This window comes from Lepus europaeus, chromosome 6 (assembly GCF_033115175.1).
Source record: "Lepus europaeus isolate LE1 chromosome 6, mLepTim1.pri, whole genome shotgun sequence".
NCBI classification, from domain to species: domain Eukaryota; kingdom Metazoa; phylum Chordata; class Mammalia; order Lagomorpha; family Leporidae; genus Lepus; species Lepus europaeus.
Genome location: NC_084832.1, coordinates 12,160,236 through 12,182,761, shown reverse-complemented (window position 1 = coordinate 12,182,761; position 22,526 = coordinate 12,160,236). Strand labels below are relative to the sequence as shown.

Here is a 22,526-nt window from a genome sequence, read left to right as displayed (position 1 = left end):
GGGCACGATACTTAGAAAATAAGATTTGTTTGGAAATGAAGGACATAAAGGTGGGAAGCAGGTGGTAAAAGCTACAAGGCAGACAGAAAAGCCACAGGAATATTCTTCCCCGGCTGCCTTTGCTCACTCATCTTCCCTTGGGACCACTTTCAGTGAAGACACTGAAAGTGATTAATAAGTAAGACGACCACAGAACGCAGTTTCCACCAGCTCATTTCCCCCGTTTTGCACGCGATGACTGCCCTTCCTTTCTGTCTTGGTGTTCAGGAAGTAATTCACAATTAGTTTCTTTCTTTCCAGCTCATTACTCCAATGTTGGTTCTGCGAATGATCACGTGGCAATGGAAGACAGAATCCTACCCACGGGTACTGACCCGGTGTGTGTGTGTGTGTGGGGGGGGCTTTCCTAACTGGTATGCAACGGGACAGGCGACTCCAGACACTGCTTTAAAGGCTGGGAGCTAAATCTCTTCTCAAAGGACACTCATGTGATGAGTGTAGAGCAGGATAAAGGACTATTCTGCCTGTGGAGAGACTATACAGGAATTGTCGGCCCCCACCTGGACATCACACAATGCACCCTTGTACTGAAACAGCACATGATGCCCCACAAATGTGTAACTTTTATGTTTCAGTTGAAAATAAAAACTTTTTTTAAAACTTTAACATACGAAAACATGCAACGCCTATGAGAATGACATGTGATTCTCAAGTATATGTATGATTAATAGCTAAAAAAGCAAGCCTCAAAGGAGCAGTTTCTCCCCAATCCTGGCTATACAGGGTACTTCAGAAATTTCTATGAACTTTTCTATGAAAAGAGGAATTACAAGAACAGTTATTTTGGTGCAAAAAAGCTTGAAAGCTGGGGCTGACACTGTGGCACAGCAGGGTAAGCTAACGCTTACAATGCTGGCATCTCACATGAGCACCAGTTCAATTCCCGGCTGCTCCCCTTAAAATCCAGCTCCTTGCTAATGTATCCGGGAAAACAGCAGAAGACGGTCAAAGTGCTTGGGCCCCTGCACCCATGTGGGAGACCCGGATGGAGGTCTAGGTTGCTGGCTTCAGCCTGGCCCAGCCGCGAACGTCACAGTCATTTAGGAAGTGAACCAGCAGATGGAAGCTCTCTCCCTCTCTGTCACTCTTTCTAATAAATACAATAGAGCTTTAAAACAAACTTTTGAGGGAGAGCTCGGGGGCACTGGGGGTCAGTAACACACCAAGGGGGCAGCCTGCAGAACACAGCCCGACCGCGCCCGCCGTGGCTAGGGGGCTTCCGCAGACTGGAGCAGAAAGCACACAATCAGGGGCTGAGTGAGTTAGCAGCTGGGGATCCTGGCTCCAGGGTCCTTCCACCACCAGAAGGACGAGAGATGTGAGAAGCATCTTGGCCATCCACAGCGCCTACCTGCAGTCCCAGGCCCTCGCACACAGAAAGCAGAGCCACTCCCAAGCAGCTCGTCCAAGGGCACCAAAGAGGCGGGGGTGCTGGAAAGCAGTGATGGGGAAAGAAGGGGCTTGGACAGACACCAGGGACGGGGTCACAGGACCAGCCTGTCTGAAGATTTGTTTCTTTATTTGAAAGGCAGAGTTAGAGAGAGAAGGGTGAGGGGAGAGGAGGGAAGAGAGCTTCCATTCTCTGGTTTACTTCCCAAATGACCACAATGGCCAGGGCTTGGCCAGGCAGGAGCCAGGAGCCAGGAGCCAGGAGCCAGGAGCCAGGAGCTTCCTCCAGGTCTCCCACATGGTAAGAGGGGTCTAAGCACTTGGGCCATCCTCTGCTGTTTTACCAGGCCATGAGCAGGGAGCTGGATTGGAAGTCGAACAGCTGGGACTTAAATTAGAGCCCATACGGGGTGCCAGCATAGCGGGTGGTGGCTTAACCTGCTGTACCTCAACGCCAGCCCCAGGACCACTCATGTGGGGAGCTGAGATACATGTGAAGGACCGCACAGAAGAGAACTGTAAATGTCATACATTGATTTTAAAGGAAATGATTTTTATTAAGCGTTGAAGAGAGTCCCGTGTATTTAAGCAATGCATATCACATTGTCTGACATAAAGAAAAATAATTTTTGATATATATGATACATGTTTTAAAGCAAATTGTTGGCCCAGTCATTAAGGAGAGATTCCGTAGTAAAAACATGACAAGGCTGTCCGGGGAGGGACCGCACGCAACCAGGCTGGAGAATGGGCACGGGCAAGGACAGGTTCTCTTTCTCTCCTGTGTTTGCATAATGCGATTTTTCAGGCAAAGCTCCCCACAGGGCTCTGCTCTTTCTCACAGATAACCCCTAACACTCCGTAGGGGCTACATGCAGCCAGCAGTGCGACCCCCTGAATCCACAAAGCAGGGGCCTCCTTGCTTGCCCACAGCTAGCACAGGTGCCCCGAGAAGGATCAGGGGTTGGGGGGTTCCCCACCCACTTCCCTCTGCATTAAGGTCTGGGGTCTTCAAATGGCAGAACTGTTAAGGGAGCCCCACCTCCCGCCTTAGATACTGAAATCAGGACAATGTGGAAATCACCACCAATGCTTTGAGGTACCCTCAGGGAACGCCGGGGCCTCCATCCTGGGGCACTCACAGAGCAGCAGCTGCCCAAGTGGACAGCCGGACAGCAGAGAGCTCCTCCCCGCAGCGGGGCCTGGCTTGTCACAAAGCTTACTCACCCACAAACAACCCAGAGGGCCCAAAGGACGTCCTCTCAGGTGAGGAGCCAAGGACCCTGACGACAGTGAGGTCCCCACCCACCAGGAGGGGCCAGCCCAAGGACCAGACTTATCCTGCTCTGCCTGCCCCTCCCCCCTGCCATGGACACAGAGAGTCCTGAGTTCCAGAGCCCACTGGGTGCCCGGCCACCTGGAAAACGTGGCAGAGACGCCACACAGGGCTCACGCTGCCACATTCCCACCGGCCTCATCTCACAGGGACCAGCGTGCTCACTGGGGATGCTGCGTCCACACCTGGCCTGCACCAGGGACCTGCACTGCCTCCTGGGAGCCGGCAAGACGCCAGCCCGGAGCTAGCCTGCAGCTACTTTCTCGGGGATCCTGCTCTCTGTGTGTTTTCAAAGCTGGAATTAAAAACTGCAGAATGGGAGATATCAGAGGAATGATGCTAAGAGTAAACTGACTGTTATTTGCCAAGATAATGAAAGGTAAACGGATGAAACATCTCTTAGAATGCCGATTTTTCTTCACATGTGGGGATGGATGGCTGTCATGGAATGGAGGCGGGAGAGAAGAGAGTGTTCAAATATTCCCACCTCTATAGCCAGACCTGCCTCAGTTTCCTTTTAAAGATTTCGAATGCAGGGGCTGGCATTGTGGTGTAGTTGGCATGCCAACGGGTGCTGGTTCCTGTCCCGGCTACTCCTCTTCTGATCCAGCTCCCTGCTTATGGCTGGGAAGGCAGTGGAAGATGGCCCGGGTGCTTGAGCCCCTGTGCCCACGTGGGAGACCTGAAGGAAGCTCCTGGCTCCCACCACTGTGGCCATTTGGGGGACTGAAGCAGTGATGGGAGACCTCTGTAACTCTACCTCTCAAATAAATAAATGAGCCTTCAAAACAATAATAATAAAAAAGCTCTCGAATGTGGGGTTCAAGATTAACATGGTCCCATATTGCATTTACCTGATGTGTGTGTGTGCGTGTGTGTGTGTGTAACCATATTCAGTTATGCTTGTGGGCACTTAAACCTTTTTTTTTTTAAGACAGCTTTACAACACATAAAATCAGCATTTTAGAAAACTTTGTTTGGCTAATAATTCAAATATTTCATTTTTCTTTTAAGATCATGCTCAATCAGATAGCAGTGAAACAGTGAATGGTACTCCTCCAGAGATTCCTTACATAGGAGCAATGGGTGCACCATTTCTGGGTCCCAGCAAACATTTAGCCCCCGGAGAACTCGAACTGAAGCAAAGCCTAATTCAGTCACAGTTACACATAAATAAAGAGCTTTTAACGAAGTTTCTACATCAGTCTCTACCCTCTCAAGCCCCAAGTAAAACATAAAAAAAGAAGGCATCAGGGCAGGGTTGTGGTCACAACTCTGCAAAACTACTGATTCCAAAGACCAGAGTCTGACAGAAGCAGACGCTAACAGCAGTCATTCCGCTCAGCATCCTGCAGCTTCCTTCAAGATGCTCAAAAGGACAATCGGCTCATTGGAGGTACTGAAGCGCGTGCTAGATGCAGGACTCTGCCGTGACAGAATGGAGTGCAGGCCAGGTTTACCACAAACACCAAATCGTCCGTGGGCGGCTGCTGAAAACCTCACGGAAGCCTAGTTAAATCCCAACCCCGTCTGCACCAAACACTCACACCCAGCAGCCGCTGGTGCAACAGGAGAGGCACCCATCCCCCAGCCTAAGTCCCTTAAGGGGAAGAAGGTAAAACTAGGGGGTGGCGGAGGAGGAACAGAAGGAAAAGTAGAGGAGAGAGTCGGGGGAGGGGAGGGGGAGGAGAGGGAGAGCAGGAAGGGGGAGAAAGATGAGAAGTGGGAGGAGGTGGGGAGACTTAAGAGCAGCCCCCCAGCAGGGCAGGGCACCCACTTCCCCATCCAACTCCAAGGCTGTCTCTCGAGCATGGCCTCAGTAGCCCAGAATTTAGGTCCTCACCTGCATCGGCAGCTACAGACCCAGGCTAAGTCCTCTAATCACCGCCCAGCCCACTTCCCTAGCTGTAAAGCAGAATTTGTCACATTAGCTCCAAGTCTTTCACGAGGATCGTGTTAAGAAAGCATTCTGTAAATCCTAACGTTGTCAGCAGATTTGCTGAGACTGCCAACAGTTCTAAGCCTCTGGCCTTTAGATCCCAGAGCCAGGCAATCCAGCACTCACAGCTGGAGCAGTCCTCACAGGGAGCACCAGGTGAGCAGACCATACCCTTCCTGCTACAAAGTCTCCACCAACAGGGAAGGCAGCGTTGCCATAGAAAGAGCGTTCCAGTATCTGCACACGGACGCCTCGCCACACCCACTGATGCCGAGACGGGTGATACTTACGCACTCGGTGTGCACCGGATGGACAGCAAACAGCAGTGCGGCCAGCAGGGAGGCCCTGGGGGCCAGGTGCACCCTCCGGCCCTTGCTGGTGAACTGCAGGCCACCAAACAGCACGGAGAAGACGTCCACCATGAGGACAGAGATGCCACCATGCAGGCAGATGTTGACCACGTGGAAACCCACGGGGTAGAAGCCTCCGGACAGATAGTAGTTCAACCTGCAGCAAACACGGGACGCTCACACTCAGTGCGCAGCACATGGCATGGAAAGGCAGCAGTCTGGAGGGAGAGGCTTGGGCGTGAAAACATTAAAAGACGACTCTGTGCCTGACTGGTAAAAATAGCGCCCAGGTAATAACTCTTGTCAAGCTATGGAGGTTGAAGAAAAGGTGTGGGTATAATCAACTCAGCCGCAGGCCCACGCTGCAGCCCGGTGATGTCACAGTGCGCGGCTCAAGGCAGGTGCGCACAGCTGAGAGCCTCCCTCACCTCTCGGTTCTGGAAGGTTCTACCCTTCATCAACCCTGGCAGAATGATATCAGGGGCTTTCACAAAGTTCACGGAGGGGGTTCCAGCTTTGGACAGCTAGTTAAGCCGCCACTTAGGCTGTGGCATCCCTCATCGGAGTGCCAGTGCGAGGGCGAGGGAGTGGAAGGAACCACAGACCCAAGGAAGCAGGGAAACTGAAAAGAAGGCCAGGCCATTTTTTTCAGCAAGGGGCAAGGCTGCCTTCCAAGATGATGTGACACGCCACACATTACCCATGGCTACCCCACAGGGTTTAATTAAGACAGTTGCGTAACTTGCTTAATCCACCCAAAACGTGTTCTTCAACAGTAAGCCGAATAGCCTTCCACCCAACAAAACATCTTCTTGCTGTCAGGGATTTTTGGCTGCTTCTTCCTGTGGGTGGTTTGCCACTCACCAGTGCCAGCCTGAGACAGCTACACACAGGCATTCAAGCGCACTGGAGAAGCATCAGTGAGAAGCTTTGCAAGGCAAATTCATCTATTCAACGCAACAACTCCTGCAGGAACAGTGGCAGCGGAGAGATCCTCTTCAAGCACCATCCTGGTTTTACATAACGACTTGGAAGAGTGAGAAGATTGCTACCTTTTTCTCGTAATGAAAAAAAAAAAATCCATTAGGTGCTGTGTTGCTCCGACTCAAAGGCGGGTACCTCAAACAGTTCATGGAAAAAACTGGGATGAAAAGCTAAGTTGGAGCAGGCATCTCACATCAGAGTACCTGGGTCACTACCCAGTTCCAGCTCCTGCTAAGGTAGACTCCAGGAGACAGCAGGGACAGCTCAAGTGACTGGGTTCCTGCCATTCACAATGGAGGCCTGGATTGAGTTCCCACTTCCTGGCTTCAGTCTGGCTTGGACCCAACCCTTGTGGGCATTTGGGGAACGGACCAGCAGATCAGAGCTCTGACTGTCAAGGAAATAAAAGTATTTTTTTTGGTGAAAAATTCTTGAAATGCATGCATAGTTTTTTCAAAATATGTATTTTCTATGACTCTTTTTTTTAAAAAAGATGTATTTAAGTTATTTGAAAGGGCAAGAGAGAGAGAGAGAATCTTCCATCAGCTGGCTCACTACCCAAATGGCTGCCAACTGCCATGACTGGGCCAGGCCGACCACAGGAGCTCTACCAGGGTCTCCTGTGTGAGTGGCAGGGACCCAGGCACTTGGGCCATCACCTGCCGAGTTCCCCGGCCATCTGCAGGGAGCTGGATCCAAAGTGGAGGAGGCACTGGCACTCTGATGGCGGATGCCACAGCGTAAGCAGCGGCTTAACTAGCTGTCCAAAGCCGGAACCCCCTCTGTGGAACTTTGCGAAGGCCCCTGATATCATTCCGCCAGGGTTGATGAAGGGTAGAACCTTCCAGAACTGAGAGGTGAGGGAGGCTGTCAACCGTGCGCACCCGCCTCGTGTAGTGCACTGTGACATCACCGGGCTGCAGCGTGGGCCTGTGGCTGTGAGCTGAACACGCCAAAGCCCGCCCCTCACGCACTGCCTGTCTCCCTGGGCCTGCCTGCTCCCGGTGGTGTCAGGTCAGCACATACCTGGTGGGGGGGGAGGGCACACACAGGGTGGCTGGTGCCTCCCCAGGAGCCCCTGGCTGCACGCCCCAGCACAGGGCCCTGGGCACCCCCAGTCCCCTGGCACGCATCAGACCACCCTCCAGCCTGCAGGCGCCACCAGCCTCACCGGAACGTCAGGACGGCCAGGGGCCGGTAGGACTTGTGGCTGGTGTTGCTGCTCAGTCGGCTGCCCCAGAAGTCATGAAGCCAGAGGTCGGCCAGGGGCGTTTCTGCTCGGAGGTCCTGCGGGGACACGGCAGGGGACGCTGTGGACAAAGCAATCACCACTCCTCCTCCCCGGCTCCCTGGGCAAAGCCTTCATCCACCCTGCGCCTTCCAAGTCCCTCAGAGCTCGCCAATCTGCCCACCTCACTCCAGCTCTCCGGCCAGTGCTAGGCCACACCCAGTCTCCCACAAAGGACGAAGGCTTCCTAGCAGCGCTGTGTGCCTTTGATGGGTCGTTTCAAAATGCATACTGGCTCAGCCCACCCCACTCGCCCTACAATAGCTTCTCACTCTCTTGGGACAAAACCCATATCCTGAGGGGGCCACCACAGCCCAAGGTGGTCCCCTGCTGACTGTGCCCCCCCCCCAGGCTCCCATCCTAGACTCTGCAGGTACAGGTATCTCCCGGACAGCTGGTCACCCTCGACTCCCCCAACTCGGCTCCTGTAGTTGTCTACATCCCAACCATCCCACCCCCTCTCATGGGTCTTGGGGCATCCTGCACCTGCACACACACTACTCGGCATGAGGCCAGGGACACACCCGAGTTTGCCAGGAGTATAGGTAAGTGGTTAATGCATGGTGAATGAATGAACACACCACACAGCCAAATGTCAGTATTGATCTCTCATATCCAATGATGTAGTTTGCCCAGAATATCCAAATTTAAACATAAGTATGGATAAACACCTATTTTTAAAGTTTTCCATTTTTGATCATGAGTTAAGCAGATTGTGAAATTGGGGAAAACCCTCCCATGTAATTTTAAAAGATAAAAAAAAATCACTAAATTTTTGAAATAATTTATTTATTCATTTAAAAGGCAGAGTTACAGAGAGAGAGATAGAGACAGAGACCTTCCACCCACCGGTTCACTTCCCAAATGGTTGTAATGTCCAGAGCTGGGCTGACCCAAAGTCGGGAGCCAGAAGCCTCTCCTGGGTGTCCCACATGGGTGCAGGGGCCCAAGTACCTAGGCCATCTTCGGCTGCTTTCCCAGGCCCATTAGAGGAAGCTGGATCAGAAGGGGAGCAACCAGACATGAACCAGCACCCACATGGGATGCACAGGCGGTAGCCCTACCTGCTACAACCACAGTGCCGGCCCCCAAAACCATGAGATATTAAAAAGCTATGCCTAGCCTACTGCTGGGATCACTTAATTTGGTACTGAATTTCAGACACTTAAAAATGCATCTTTTCAATGTTTAAAATATAAAACCAGATGACAAACTGGTGAGCGTCAAACAAGGCACTTTGGTGTACTTAACAAAAATGATTACTAATTTTCTCTTTTAAGCAGAATAAATATTTTAGAGACTAGAAGTGAGGATGCATTCAGTTTCCCCCAATCTACCCCTGCAGATTCTGCCTCGCAGTAACCAAACAAACTGAATCTCTGAAGCACAAATTCAGGCTCACAGACTCTCTGGTGGCTACAGATCCAGGCTGGGGCTGTCAGCAAGAAGCCTGCCCACCAACCACACCACTGGCCGCCTGGCCATCTCCTGACCCCACCTCTGTGTGCCTCGCTCCTGACCCCAAGAGCTGGGTGTGCCTGCAGGGAGAGCCCAAGTCTGTGCCATCTTCCTAATCAGCCGCTCTTCTGAACACACACTAGTGACCCAAACAGAAGCGACGGGCCAAACGGTGCCTGGTCCCCAGGAACAACAAAGGTCCTGGATGCACGTGGAGTTTGCAACTTGTTGCTTGCAAGCTTCCTGGCTTCGGGAGGGGCCTGAGAAGGGGTAACAGATGCAGAGGTGGTCAGCTGATAGCCACTGTTACAGTGACCTGCATTTCCATTTGGGATCCACTTCAGAGGCCTTGAGTGTACTGACCAGCCCCCCTACCCCAGAGCAGGTCAGATATCCCGTGAAGGTCATGCAATGCACCTGCTCCCCAACTTCATGAACTTGGAGACAGAACGGGGCCGTGCGAAGGATCTTTCCCTCCTTTTGAACAGTAAATGGACACCAACAACAAAGCTCTAAATATTTGATCAGGTGTAGCCGACACACAGCAGGGTGTGCCACCACAGGGACGCCCACTTTTCCCCATTATTTATGAAGGAGACGTCACGTGTGTCCAAAATTCCTCCTCACTCCACTGTCGCAAAGATCACCATCTCAAGGAACAAAAAGACAACTCCACAGCACAAGGAAGCATCTGGCAAACAGTCCGTGACACCACTGAAGCCCATAACAGCCTGTTTCACATCGCCGCGGGCCCGGTGCCAGGGAGCCGAGGGCTGCCTTTCATTCAACAGGCACGCAGGGGCGGGCGGACGCGTTCACAAAGCGGGCACAGTGCGAAGCTCTGCACGGCCCTGCCAAGAGCACGCTCAGCAGAGCCCCGGGAAGGTTTCCCCTGCCTCACTGCACCCAGAGGCACCCAGAACCCCATCCACACACCAGGACCCAGCTCCCGTTTCTGTCCTGCCTGCGCTGGATTAACACTTCACATCAACATGCATGATGGAATTGTTGAAACAGGGCTGTATCCTTGTTGGAAAAGCCAGCCCGCGGCTCCTAAGCCATCCATTTGACACGGCTGATCAGAGTTGCTTCTTTTTTAAAGGATGGAAGTGAATCATCTACAGCAACTTCCATGTGAACCTGAAGAAAGTTACAAGAACCTGAGTTGAAAATAAACATCGAGGACGCGCTAGCCTGTGCCATGACAATGGAGGTCTGTGACAGTACCGTAAGTGTTTCATGATGGACAGGCGCTGTGGTGCAGGCACAGGTAAAGCCACCCCTGCGACACCCCATTCCATGAGTGCTCCTCTACTGACCCAGCTCCTTGCTAACGCATCTGGGAAAGCAGCAGCAGACGGCTCAAGTGCTTGGGCCTCTGCCAACCAAGCAGGAGACCAGGATGGGAGTTCCTGGCTCCTGGCTTCAGCCTGGTCCAGCCGTGGCTGGTGGGGCCATTTGGGGAGTGAACCAGTGAACAGAAGACCTCTCTCTTTTCTCTCTGCAGCTCTGCTTTTCAAATAAATAAATAACTGTATGATAAATAAAATCTCTGCAGGGCATAGCCCCACCCCCACCCACAAACAGAAGGCAGGCTTCTTGCACAGAGAGTTGTGGTCGACATTTCCAATATGAAATTGAAGCTGGGATCCGAGACTTCCCATCTCTAAGGGCATTCATTGCAAGGAGCTGCTACAGCTCTGTGTCTTAGAGACAGATCACTGGACCCCTTCACGTCCTCTTCATCGGTTAAGGGACATTCATCAAACATCTGCCGAGTAATCAGACTGTCACCGAGGCCCTAACTTGTGCCAGTTCCAAGTTCCTTCTCCTCTGGGCCTTCCCTGCCTCTGAGTTTCTTGTTCTGATTTTTCTTTTGGCTCCCCTGAGTCTTTTTCTTCCCTTCCCATAAACCGATTTCTTCTTCTCTAACTCCCGTGAGTCAATGGAAAAGAACACCTTTTTTCCCTGCATCAACACAGCAGCCACTGGTGAGCAAAACTGACTGGGGTTCTGCAAAGTCAGCAAATCTGGGTCTCTAAACACGAAGCGGCGGGAGGCGCAGCACCGCCCGTGCCTGGCGGCTGGCACAGGCTGGCCTGCCTCTCACCAGGGACAAAGCAGCAGCTGCCGGCTGCCTGCAGCCGAGGGCACACCGTCCAGCGGGGGACTGGACTCGGCCATCACGGCGGCAAACCTGAGACTTTCTTCTCCTTTTAGATTTCTAGGATTTTTTTTTTTTCTCACAAAACCTGAGCTGCTGTCTTCAGTGCCTTGTGACAGCCATGCCTTGTAATCTTTGCAAAGTCTGAGTCATAAGACTGGGGCCTCATGAGGGTAGGTGGGGGCTGCAGATCCCACTGCCTGCAGTAAGAGGCATACTAAATTCAGGAGAAATATTGAAAAGAGATGGGAACCACGGCCACACAACCACGGCCCAGGCAAACGCTGAAGTTTAACAGAGAAGAATTCAAGACCAACCTGGGTAATTGCGGAGACGCAAGGGAGTGGTTAATATTCGTATACCTTGAGAGGGCTGGGATACAAACCTTATTGTTAACAATAGCTTCCGAGTCGTCAAAGACAAAGTCTCCATCGTAGCTCCGTGCAAAACACAGGAGGGAAACAAATCCCACTACTAACTTAGCCCAGACGGGGGGAAGTAGGGAAGACGGAATGATGTGGTCCAAGTCAGCGTCCAGCTCAGCCATTCTGAAAACTGTGGGTGCCAGCCTCTCGCCCCAGCATCATGCTGGTGAGAAATCTGCAGGAAAAACAGCACCGTATGAAGATGCACCCATGTGTGTCTGGGAGACTTTCTGAACTGCACATCTTTACAGCAAGTGGACAAGAACTGGTACGTCACAGATGCTGTGATTTCAAAGGATGTGCTTTCAAACGCCTGTGGGCAGAAAAGTCACCTGGGCCCCAGGCAGATTCCTGGGCCCCACCACGATCCAGAAGGGTCTCTGGTGGAGGACAGAGTATCTTCTAGAAACGATAATTTAATAGAGTCCTACATTTATCAACACCACCATCATTTTTAATAGACATTGAGCCAGTTTACAAAGCTTACAAACAAAACAAAACAAAACAGAAACAGTGTTACCATCTACTTCACCCTATCAAGAAAAACTGGTAACTTAATGGTTTGGTCTTCGCACACTGTGTGTGTGCAGTGTATAAAACATGACCTTGATTCTGAAAGAGCTGACGGCCTAGGAGGAGAGGTCGCCAAGCCCACATTGCAGCTGGATGAAAATCTGCATGTCAGAAATCCCAAGGCAGGGCACATGACCGGATGACCGACGGCTGCGTTAAGGGTTCACACACAGGATAGAGGAGTTGACCACTCCAGGGCAGTATCTTGTCCCAGAGAGGAAACCATCCTACTCAGGGATACAGCTTCAACACCGGTCTAAGAGGCAAGTTAGAAATACATAGGCCGGCGCCGTGGCTCAACAGGCTAATCCTCCGCCTAGTGGCGCCGGCACACCAGGTTCTAGTCCCGGTCAGGGCGCCAGATTCTGTCCTGGTTGCCCCTCTTCCAGGCCAGCTCTCTGCTGTGGCCCGGGAGTGCAGTGGAGGATGGCCCAGGTCCTTGGGCCCTGCATCCCATGGGAGACCAGGAGAAGCACCTGGTTCCTGCCTTTGGATCAGCGTGGTACGCCGGCCGCGGCGGCCATTGGAGGGTGAACCAACAGCAAAAGGAAGACCTTTCTCTCTGTCTCTCTCTCTCACTGTCCCTGTCAAAAATAAAAAAAAAAAAGAAAGAAAAAGAAATACACGCTTATCCTGAACGGTTCTTTCAAACAGCGCAAAATGCTGTGACCCAGCCTTGCCATTGATTGGCTGCGTGGACTTGTGAGACGCTCCCTCCTTGCTCCCAGGACCACTTCCGGTGACCTCTGTGAAACATCGGAACTTTCCAGCATGGAGGGCCTTGGAATTCTTGCCTCGGAATTCTCCCAAACAAGCATCACATCTCAGCTGCCCCCACTCCCACCACGCTCTCAACAGCTACTTTCTTTGGCTTTACCAAGACCACGTGTGGGTCGAACGGCGTGGTTCCAATCCTGCCTAACTCTGGACACCTGTTTCCTCGCCTCCCACATGGGCACGCCAACAGGGCCCACCTGCTGTAGCTGCGAGCTACCAGGACTCAGCCCTGCCAGGCTGGCACGAATGCTCAGGGGAGACTGGCTATTACGGCAAGACTTTCTTCTGGGAGGTTGAAAGCACAGGCAGAGAACAATTTTCCCTGGAAAATCCCCTGTAGTACTGGTTTATTGCACGGAGGCTCCTGTGCTCCCTAAGGGACCTGGCCCCAATTCCGCTCACGCTGACATGGAGAGGATGCAGCCCCTGGCTGGGGAAGGCGGCTAAGACACGTTGTCTTCCACATCTCCAAGTGAACACCGCTGATTATGGAATAGATAAGTTGGCCAATAGGCGTCTGAGTCCCAGGCATCTGTGCCACAGTCATCTGTGAGAGTGTGGGGGGTACTGAGCCAACAGGGAGCGGACACCAGGTTGCCATGACACTGGCCCCTTCCAGGGGCCGATGGTGGCCCTGATCTACGACCCAGAGGAGAAAGACTCGCCACGCTCTCTCTGCCCCTCCCTGGAGCCCTGTGCCCTGATGTACAGCAGGCTGACAGCAAGGGCCGCACAACATTCCAGCTTCTCTCTGCTGCCTTCTTTTTCATTGAACGGGTAAATCATCGCTCGTATCCACAGGACAGCTGCAAACACAATGCAGGTCACCACGCAGGCCCCAACCACTGTGTTTACACTGAAACGAGGAAATTACTCCTATTTAGAAAAATGACAATAGTTTAAAAAAAAAACTGAATAGACAGGAAGGTACCTGGCTGAACATGGAGAGACTAAAAGTATCCTCTTTAGAAAATTAAAATGGAGGTAAACAATTACTTTATACCACGTTGACACCACAGAGTTGTGAGCGGGCAAAGGGTCACAGGACTGGCTTTGGTGTCATCTGCTTTAGCCCCGAATATCTACTTTGTCACAAAGATGCCTTAAAGGACAAACACTGCATCGGGAAATACTGTGTGCTCACGGATTAGCTACTGTGGCATCACTTTGGTATTTCACCACCAGCTCAGTTCCATGTAAGGCACCCTGCGGGACCCCAACATCTGGGGCGCCCTGGCTCTCCGGGCACCAACAGGTCTCAGAGTGACGGCCTCTGCTTGTCTCGCAGGAACAGGAGCTGGTGCCGCACCTGCCCTGCGCTCTCTGCAGCGCTTGTGTCGGCTGCCTCTTCCCTCTTCATCACAGCATCCCTGCTCTTTGCTCAGGGGCTCCTCTCCCTGTCTCCAAAGCTCCCCTTGAAAATCCCCACAAACGCCCTTTTCCTGTAAGGGATTCACTGCTAAAGTGCAGAAGGGGATTGGTCAGAAAGTGCCCGTCACTGGCAAATGCGACAAGCAGAGCCGGCTTGCAGCTTCCCGCGTGCAGCTCTAGAGGCTCGTCCACTGGTTGTCAGTGTGCACTCCCAGGCAGATCTCCACCTGCTGGCTGTGTGACCTTGAGCCCCTCAGTCTTTCTGAGGATCAGCGTCCTCACAGGCACAACAGGGAACCACCGCTTTCTACACGAGGCTGGGGCAAGCATGCAATGAGACAATGCAAACCAACACCCAGAACCCACTATGGCTAACATCCTGTAGGATGTCACACGCTGGCATCTTCTTTTACTGCTGCATAACAATTCCAACTCCCCTGGGGGGGGGGGCAGGTATTTGGTGCAGGGGTTACGACCCTGCTCCCGATGCCTGCCTGCCATACTGGATTGACAGGACTAAAATCCTGGCTCTGTTTCCCATTTCAGCCTCCTGCTAATGTGCACCCTGGGAGGTAGCAGGCTCACGTAGTTGGACCCAAACTGAGTTCCCAGCTGAAGGCTTTGGCCTGGCCTGGCCCAGCCCTGGCTATTGTGGGCATTTGGGGAGTGACCCAAGGATGAAAAAAATCTGTCTAGTCTCTCCCATAAATAAATAGAAACCTAAAAAGTTCCAATTCCTCAGCCAGGCGCCCTTCTCGGGTAGAAGGAGGGCACAGGTGCCCTCAGGTCCTGCGCCAGCAGCCATGACCCAGGCTGGGCACTCAGGTAGACGCAGCCCCGCCCACTCGATGGGCGGAGCCGGGCGACCATTCTCTGCCCAGGCCAAAGGACAGGAGGGGCCTGGAGCTGCACTGCCCTCGTAACTCTCCCCTAGCGGGTGTCCTGCCTGAGAGCCACGGCCACATGCTAAGGTCCCCTTCACCAGGACAAGAAGTGAGACCTTGGAGTCCTTGGCTTCGGTCCAAAGACAGTCTACCTGGTCCTATGCATAAAACAGCCAGTACTGCACTGACCGCTGTCTCTCTCCCACGTTGGAATTAACCGTCGTCCCCACCCCCTCGCCCCACTCCCGCCCACAGTGGGTGAAATCCTAACAAATCAGAGGTCCCAACTTCAGCAATTTCAAGCCTCTATATGCAAAGGGTTCGAACAAATGCATCCATCATCCACGAAAGAGCCATAAAGATCTCAAACAGGGTCTTCCGGAAAAACCCCAATGTCACTGAGCTGTTTAGCACGGGGACCCCCGTGGCGGCTAACAGGGCGGCCAGGGCTGCAGTCAAGGGAATGGGGAGCGCAAACCTACATGACTCCTCCATAGGCACGCAAGGGCATGCCCGGCCTCTGCCATCCACACCGCCGGGGCGGAAGTCACATCACAGCGCAGCTCTCGGACCCAGCGTCCCTGGGCCTGGCCATAGCCTGGGGACCCCGAGCTGGCAGCTCCCGGCCGCCCCCTCCACCTGCCCCTCGGCAGAGCGCAGTCAATAGCTGCTGGGGGGCGGGGTGGTGGTCCTGCTGCGACCGCCCGCGAGTCTCCCCGCGTCCCGGCGGGGCTCGCACGCGCAGCCGCACCGGCTCGCAAAGTTTCCAGCCGGCCAGCCGCGGCGGCTTCCCCCGTCGAGGCCAGCCCGCGTCGCTTCAGCCCGACCGAGGGAGCGGGGACCGGAGCGGCCCCGGCCCACCGTGCCCGGACCGCTCCTCCCCGGGATGGGCAAAGTGCGCGACGACTCCCAGCGGCGGGCGCGCTCCTCTAACTCCGCCCTTCTTTTGTGTGCGTGGTTAACGAGGAAGGGGAGAAAACACACGACACGCGCAGCCCGCAGCCACAACACCCACAGGACCGGGAGCCCGAGGCGAGCTCGGCTCCCAGCACGCCGAGTCCACGCCGGCTCTCTGGCCGCTCGCTGCGCCCCGCAGCCGCCGCCTCCCCGGGGCAGGCGGCCAAGCGGCCCGGCTGCGCCCAGCCTCCGCCTCGCCGCGACCGGCTGGCGGCCAGGTGGCCGCGCCGAGGGAGCAGCCGCGCGCCTGGCGCCAGCGGGGGCTGGGGAGGGGGCCTCGCGGGCGGAGGTCGCGCAGGAGCCCGAACCCCGGCCGCACGCCCTGTGTCCCGTGTGCTGCTTACACCCGGGCGCACGGCGCCGGGCCCACGTCCCCTACGGCCCCGGCCGCAGCCCGGGTCCCGGAGGCAACTCTCCGGGCCGGCGGGAAGCTTGCGCCCGCTCCGAGACCAACTCTGCTCGCCCCGCCGCGCGCCGGGCCCTGCGGGGGCCGCCCCGCGCGTTACCTGCAAGGACACCGCGCCGCGGCCGCATCTCCCTCCCGGGCGCCGAAACTCCGGCGGCTCCCGGCGCCCGCCCGCAGCCGGCAGGGGGAGGGGCCGCCCGCGCACCGCCCCCCGCCGCGTCCCCGCCCCGCCGCGCCGCGCCGCGCCGCCCGCAGCTCCCCACGCGCGCGCGGTGCCCCGGCTCACACACCCGCCTCGGCCCGCCCCCTTTCCCCCCGGCGATTGGCTGCCGCTCCCGTCACTCCCACGCCGCAGCGCGGTCTCTCTCAGCTCATTGGCGGGCGCTCCGGTGACGTCAGGCCAAGTCGGCGGTGCCGGAGTAGACGGTCGCGGCGGGAGCGCGGCGGGCAGGGGCGAGTCGGGCTGCGGGCGCCGGTCCGCGGGGCTCGGGCGCCGGTGGCGGGCCTGGCTGGCGCGCCCTGGCGCTTGTTGGAGGGCGGCGCCGATGCGGGCTTCCTCCTGCTGGAGACTGCACTCTGCGCTCTCCCCTCCTAGGCCATTCCGCCCCCCCTCCCCCCCAGCCCAGACGTGGGCCCCCGAGCCGGCGTGTCTCTGCGCACCCGGGGAGCAGTCGGCTCCCTTCTCACTGCGTGTCGCGGCGGCTTGCTTCAAGAGAAAGAGGAGAACTTTACCCGCTCGTCCTCCGCCGGACCAGGGACCCTGCGCCGGCCATCGCCGACGCCCGCTGCCCTCTTTCCCCGGGGTCTCCGGAGCCCACCCGCCCCGCCTGCCCCCGGTCACTGAGAGCTGCCCGCCTCGCCTTTGCACTCTTCCTCTTTCATTCACTCGATTTCACTTTTCAAGAACATTCCATCACGAAGGCATCAAGCCAGTGCAACTACACAGTGGCATAATGAGCCCCCAAGTGTCCATCGTCCATCTTTAGCAGGTCTTGGGAGGGGATTATCCACCCAACCTATATGTTATTTTGAAGCAAATCGAAGATGTGCAATTTTTTATTATTAAACCAGCGTGTTGTGCCTGAGCGAGTGCAAACAGAGAAGCACCACACACTGATAAAATTTGACAGTCCTTTATTGCCGGTGGTGGAGAGCAGGCTCATGCCCCAAAGAACTCTCAACCCCCAAACTCAAAGCAACAGCGTCTATAAAGGCAAAAGACACAAAGAGGGGAGGGGGGATATATGGTTACTAGGGTCAAGCGGACCTAAGGCCCATCCGAAACCAACATCGGTTACAATCTTGACAATAGACAAATTGCAATCGTGACATTGATCCAGCTGCATCCTATCTGTTTTAACCTTGAGTGATCACGCTAGGGAGTTTGTTCTGCCGGGTGGGATACGGTGTACTGTTGTTGTCTAGGTTTTAGACTACATTTGTTTAAGACCATGGTCAGGGGTGGGGAATGCTTTCTCACAATGGCGTCCCTACGGTCAAGGTGTCACTTCAATGTAACACACCATGTACTGTTGAAGTACAGTGCGGTGCGCCAAGTATTCCCTTCTCGGTTTCCATCTTCAGTGAAATTGCCCTTGCTGTAGTCACCAGTGACACCCCACAGGACACTCTGCTTCCTTGTGTTACCCACCAGCAAAATTCCTTCTTCCTGCTTAAAGCACATTCTTCCTGTGGGGAGAGCAGGCCTCCAGGCTCCTGTTTCCTCGCAGTCTTCTTGGCTGGTTTAACTATTCGTGGTGGCCTCCAAACAACAGGTGTTTAAGGTCTCAGCCTTTTCTGTTCACCCCACAATTTTCTCTGCATGATTTAGCCCACAGCCACATTTCAATCTGTGTATCCCAAATCTACACCTCTGGTCCTTGCTTCTCTGAGCTCAGAAGCCATCTATGCCATTTCCCCTTCAGCTGTTCCACCGGTGTGTCATAACACATCCTAAACTGAACACACCCATGGACCGCTTACTTCCAACTCCAGGTCTCCGCCATCTGTCCTGGACTCTGCCTTCATCTCTGGGATCTCACACATCTCCAGGATCCTGCTTCCCAAATCTCTCTCAGGCCTATCCACTGTCTTCCATTTCTACTACTACATAAAATAATATGCTATTGTACATGTCCCAGCCCACACTCAGTGATGTCACCTTGGTAGTAGCAGTTGGCCAGGGTGAGAATATTTGCACCGTGGAAATTGGCAAACTTGATGAATCAGGGCTTGACTTGTTGACTATCTCTGGACTGAGGAAGTTAGGGGGAACAGTAATGATCACATTTCAACATTTGTGGTTGATATCAAAAGGAAAGACTTTCAATTTAATGAATTTGTACAAGGGTGAGAAAAAGTTGAATAGATCACACGTCTCAGATTTAAGGACAATAGATTCATTAGAATGATGTGGGATACAATTCCATTTGTCAAATCATGATTGAATTGCATGCATTGGCAAAAATAAAAGCATTCTGTAAGATCAGTTATAAAGAATTTTTAATAATGTTGGGGCTGGAGTTGTGGATTAAGCTGCTGCCTGCAATGCTGGCATCCAATATGGGTGTTGGTTTGTGTCCTGACTGCTCCACTTCTGATCCAGTTCCTTGCTAATGGCCTGGGAAAAGCAGCAGAGGATGGCCCAAGTGCTTGGGCCCCTGCCACCCACATGACAGACCTGGATGAAACTCCTGGCTTAAGTCTGGCCCAGCACTGGTCGTGCAGCCATCTGGAGAATAAACCAGCATATGGAAGAGCTCTCTTGCTGTCTCTCCCTCTCTCACTGTAACTTTGACTTTCAAATAAATAAATAAATAAATCCTTAAAAAAGAATTTATAATAATGTTTACATATTATTTATGTTATGTTCTACATATCTTTTCTATCAGGAAGTTATAATTCACATATGTGTATAGCATGTAAGTGTGTCCATTTTTCTTTTCCCCAGAGTCAGTTGTCAAACACCTCCTAGCACGTCCTTGCTTAGTTACCAGTGCAGGGTGCAAATAAAAGTAGACAAACTGTAGTCAGTTTTACTGTTTTCTCCCGATTCTCTGTAGACTGGGCGTGTCTCATTTCCTGCCCCCGGGTTGGTTTGTTCCCACTGTGGCCCCTGGTGGGAGGCCACTGCTTCCCATGACGCTTAGATGACCCACAATGCCCCTGCATGATCTGGCCTCTTGCCTACTGGTCCTGAACCATCTCAGGCCTCCCTGCCTGTAGTCCCCAGTGTGTTCCTCTCGTGTCCATCCTGGTGGTCACATGCACCTGCAGCTCCCACTCTTCTCTCATTCGCCCTTCCAGTCTCTGTTCAAATGTTACCTCCTTTCTAAAGTCTTCCCCGAATTACCTCCTCAAGCACCCTGAGGCTGCTCTGTGTATACAGTCATTGTTCTTAGAGTAACTGTGAGGAACTTTGGTGTGGTCATTTTTGCAAAGTCTTCCTTCACCATTACGCTGTGAATTCCATGACAGCAGAGACCGTGTCTGAGTTGTCAACTTCTGTCCTCCCATAGTTCCCATGCCTACCACGCAGCAGGATTTCAACAATGTCTCTCCGAGAGAACTACGATTTTTGAAGTCATATTGCACGCTGTTGGAACCGGAGTCTCCTGACTTAAAGCAATGCTATTTTGTTCTGGTAACTGCTGATCCTGCCATGATAAAAACACTATGTGCCAAGCACAGGGGTAGGCTCTCGGAAGGATTTGAACATAATACATATTCTGTCTTGTACATTCTTGTAGCTTAATAAGAAGTCTAAGGTGCAGGGAAAACTTTCCCGCTGCTGATGCCTTGCATTGACCCCAACCCCATGGCTCAGCCCCTTGGACAGAAGCTCTAGGGTTATCTAGTGTGCAAGACATTATGCTAGGTTCTTTGCATATTTTATTTACTTCTTGCAAAAGCTCCATCAGCTGAATATCATTATCCACATTCTACAGGTGAAGAAGGGAGCAGAGATCCAGAGGTCAAGGGTCAAATAGCCAGTATGTTACCCAGTGAAGTCAAGACTGGGGTGTGGCCAGATTTTTCTCACACCTCACAAATGCCTGGTAAGGTTGATATGTTGGACTGGAATGAACCAAAACAGAGAAGACTCACACTTCCTCTCCTCTCAGGAGCAGGTGTCAAATGTTGTCGGGGATGGGGGCCAGGGAGAAGGTCCTGTTTATTGTAGCAGTGAAGATGCAGCTTGGTACACCTGCATTCCATATCGGAGTGCCTGGTTCAGCTCCTGGCTCAGCCTCCGACTCTAGCTTCCCGCTAGCGCTAATGGGAAGTAACAGTGGATGGCTCAAGTTCTTGGGTCTTTGCCACCCTTGTGGGAGATCTGGATGGAATTCCTGGCTCCTACTTTGGTGCTGGCCCAGCCCTGACTGTTGTAGGCAAGTGGAGAATGAACCAGTGGGTGGAAGATCTCTGCTTATATTTTTTTCTAGAAAGATTTATTTACTTATTTGAAAGGCAGAGTTTTAGAGATGGAGAGAGAGAGAAAGAGAGAGAGATAGAGAGAGAGGGAGAGAGAGAGAGAGAGAAATATCTTCCCTCTGCTGATTCACTCCTCAAATGGCCACAGCAGCCAGGGCTGAGCCGGGCTGAATCCAGGAGTCAGCAGTTTCTTCCAGATCTCCCACGTGGGTGCAGGGGCCCAAGTCCTTGAGCCATCCTCCGCTACTTTTCCAGGCACATTAGAAGGGAGTTGGATGGGGAAGTGGAGCAGCCAGGACTCGAACCAGTGCCCTTATGGGATGCCAGCACTAAAGGTGGTAGCTTTACCCGGTATGCCAAGCACTGGCCTTTCTCCTTTTCAAATAAAACTGGATACATTTTTTAAAGTTGGAGAGAGATGAGCTGCTTGAGTCTTTTTTGGGGGAGCATCCATACTTTCAGCTGGTGTGGTCGCAGATTTGGGGAGTGGTTGAGATATTCGGCATCTGGGAAGCCTTAGGGTCTGAGAGGTGCATGTGTGGTTCATTGCAGTGTATGAACAGAGCCCTCTGGAGTTGGACCAGGCACAGTTACCCCAGTAGTATTACAGCATCCCTGGATACCAGGGACTCTTGGTGAAACCCCCTTGACCTTGCAAAAAGTGCAGACTCAACAGTTGCCTTCCTGAGTGTCACCCAGCTCACTAGGCAGAAGTCCTCTGTAGGAGCGGGGGAGCCACTGCAGAGCAGCACAGGCCTCACAGCACCGTGTGCCTGTCAGAGACTCCGGTGGAGGCTGGCCGAGGAACCCCAACACCTCACAGCACCGTGTGCCTGTCAGAGACTCCGGTGGAGGCTGGCCGAGGAACCCCAACACCTCACAGCACCGTGTGCCTGTCAGAGACTCCGGTGGAGGCTGGCCGAGGAACCCCAACACCTGTCCCTAATAAAGTTACACTGGAGAGAGGCACGTAGAATACACAGACTTGTGTCTCATAAGGCTAAATGGAACCAAATAATAAATACTGTACATAGAGTGCTAGAGGAAAAAAGCGTTGATGACAGAGTAGGCAACATTTGCAGAGTGACATAAGAATGTGTAACAATTTTCAAAATTATTTACTTGTTTGAGAGGGAGAGGGAGAGGAAGAGGGAGGGAGAGAGAGAGAGAGACTCTCATCCATTGGTTCACTATTCAGTTGCCCAGAATGGCTGGTCCAGGCAGAGGCCAAGAGCCAGGAACTCAAGGCAAGTTTCCCACCTTGGTGGCAAGAACCGAACTACCTGAGCCATCACCACTGCCTCCCAGGGTTTGCGTTTTAGGTCACCTTGAATGCAGTCTACATGGTTTATATTTATCATAAGGAAAATACCTTGCATAGGAAGTAGTACTTGTCTTTAAAACTGGGTATTTTAAGCCTACAGGGTGAATCTGGAGGCAGTTTAGTAATATTGCTACTTTTAGAGCACACACACACACACAGTGACTCCAGTAAAGCCCTGTGTCTTGATTTGTATTAATTGCGTGACCACCATAGCCCTTCTATGTATCACACAATCACCAGAACTAAGAGAAGGCGTTGAGAACTGAAAACTAGGCGCAGTCCGCTAATTAGGAGTCATACACTGTTACCTACAGGATCAGGTGCATGGCACAGTGTGCTGTAAGAATGGAACCTCCCAATTAGACGGGGAAACCAAATCATGGTGTTTTTTTTTAAAGAATTATTTT

General features: G+C 53.1%; 1 protein-coding gene across 2 annotated transcripts in view; it reads right to left on the bottom strand.

Moving 5' to 3' along the window:
• The window catches only part of TMTC4 (transmembrane O-mannosyltransferase targeting cadherins 4), a 63,394-nt gene extending 46,842 nt beyond the window's left edge, over positions 1 to 16,552 (bottom strand). For both annotated transcript variants that reach the window (XM_062193967.1, XM_062193968.1), the window contains exons 1-4: positions 16,462 to 16,552; positions 11,354 to 11,568; positions 7,230 to 7,345; positions 5,015 to 5,231 (exon numbers count right to left, since the gene is read on the bottom strand). In XM_062193967.1, coding sequence (XP_062049951.1) covers positions 5,015 to 5,231; positions 7,230 to 7,345; positions 11,354 to 11,515 — 495 coding nt within the window. In that variant the 5' untranslated portion in view covers positions 11,516 to 11,568; positions 16,462 to 16,552. The remainder of the gene's footprint in view (positions 1 to 5,014; positions 5,232 to 7,229; positions 7,346 to 11,353; positions 11,569 to 16,461) is intronic.
• Positions 16,553 to 22,526: the final 5,974 nt, after the last annotated feature.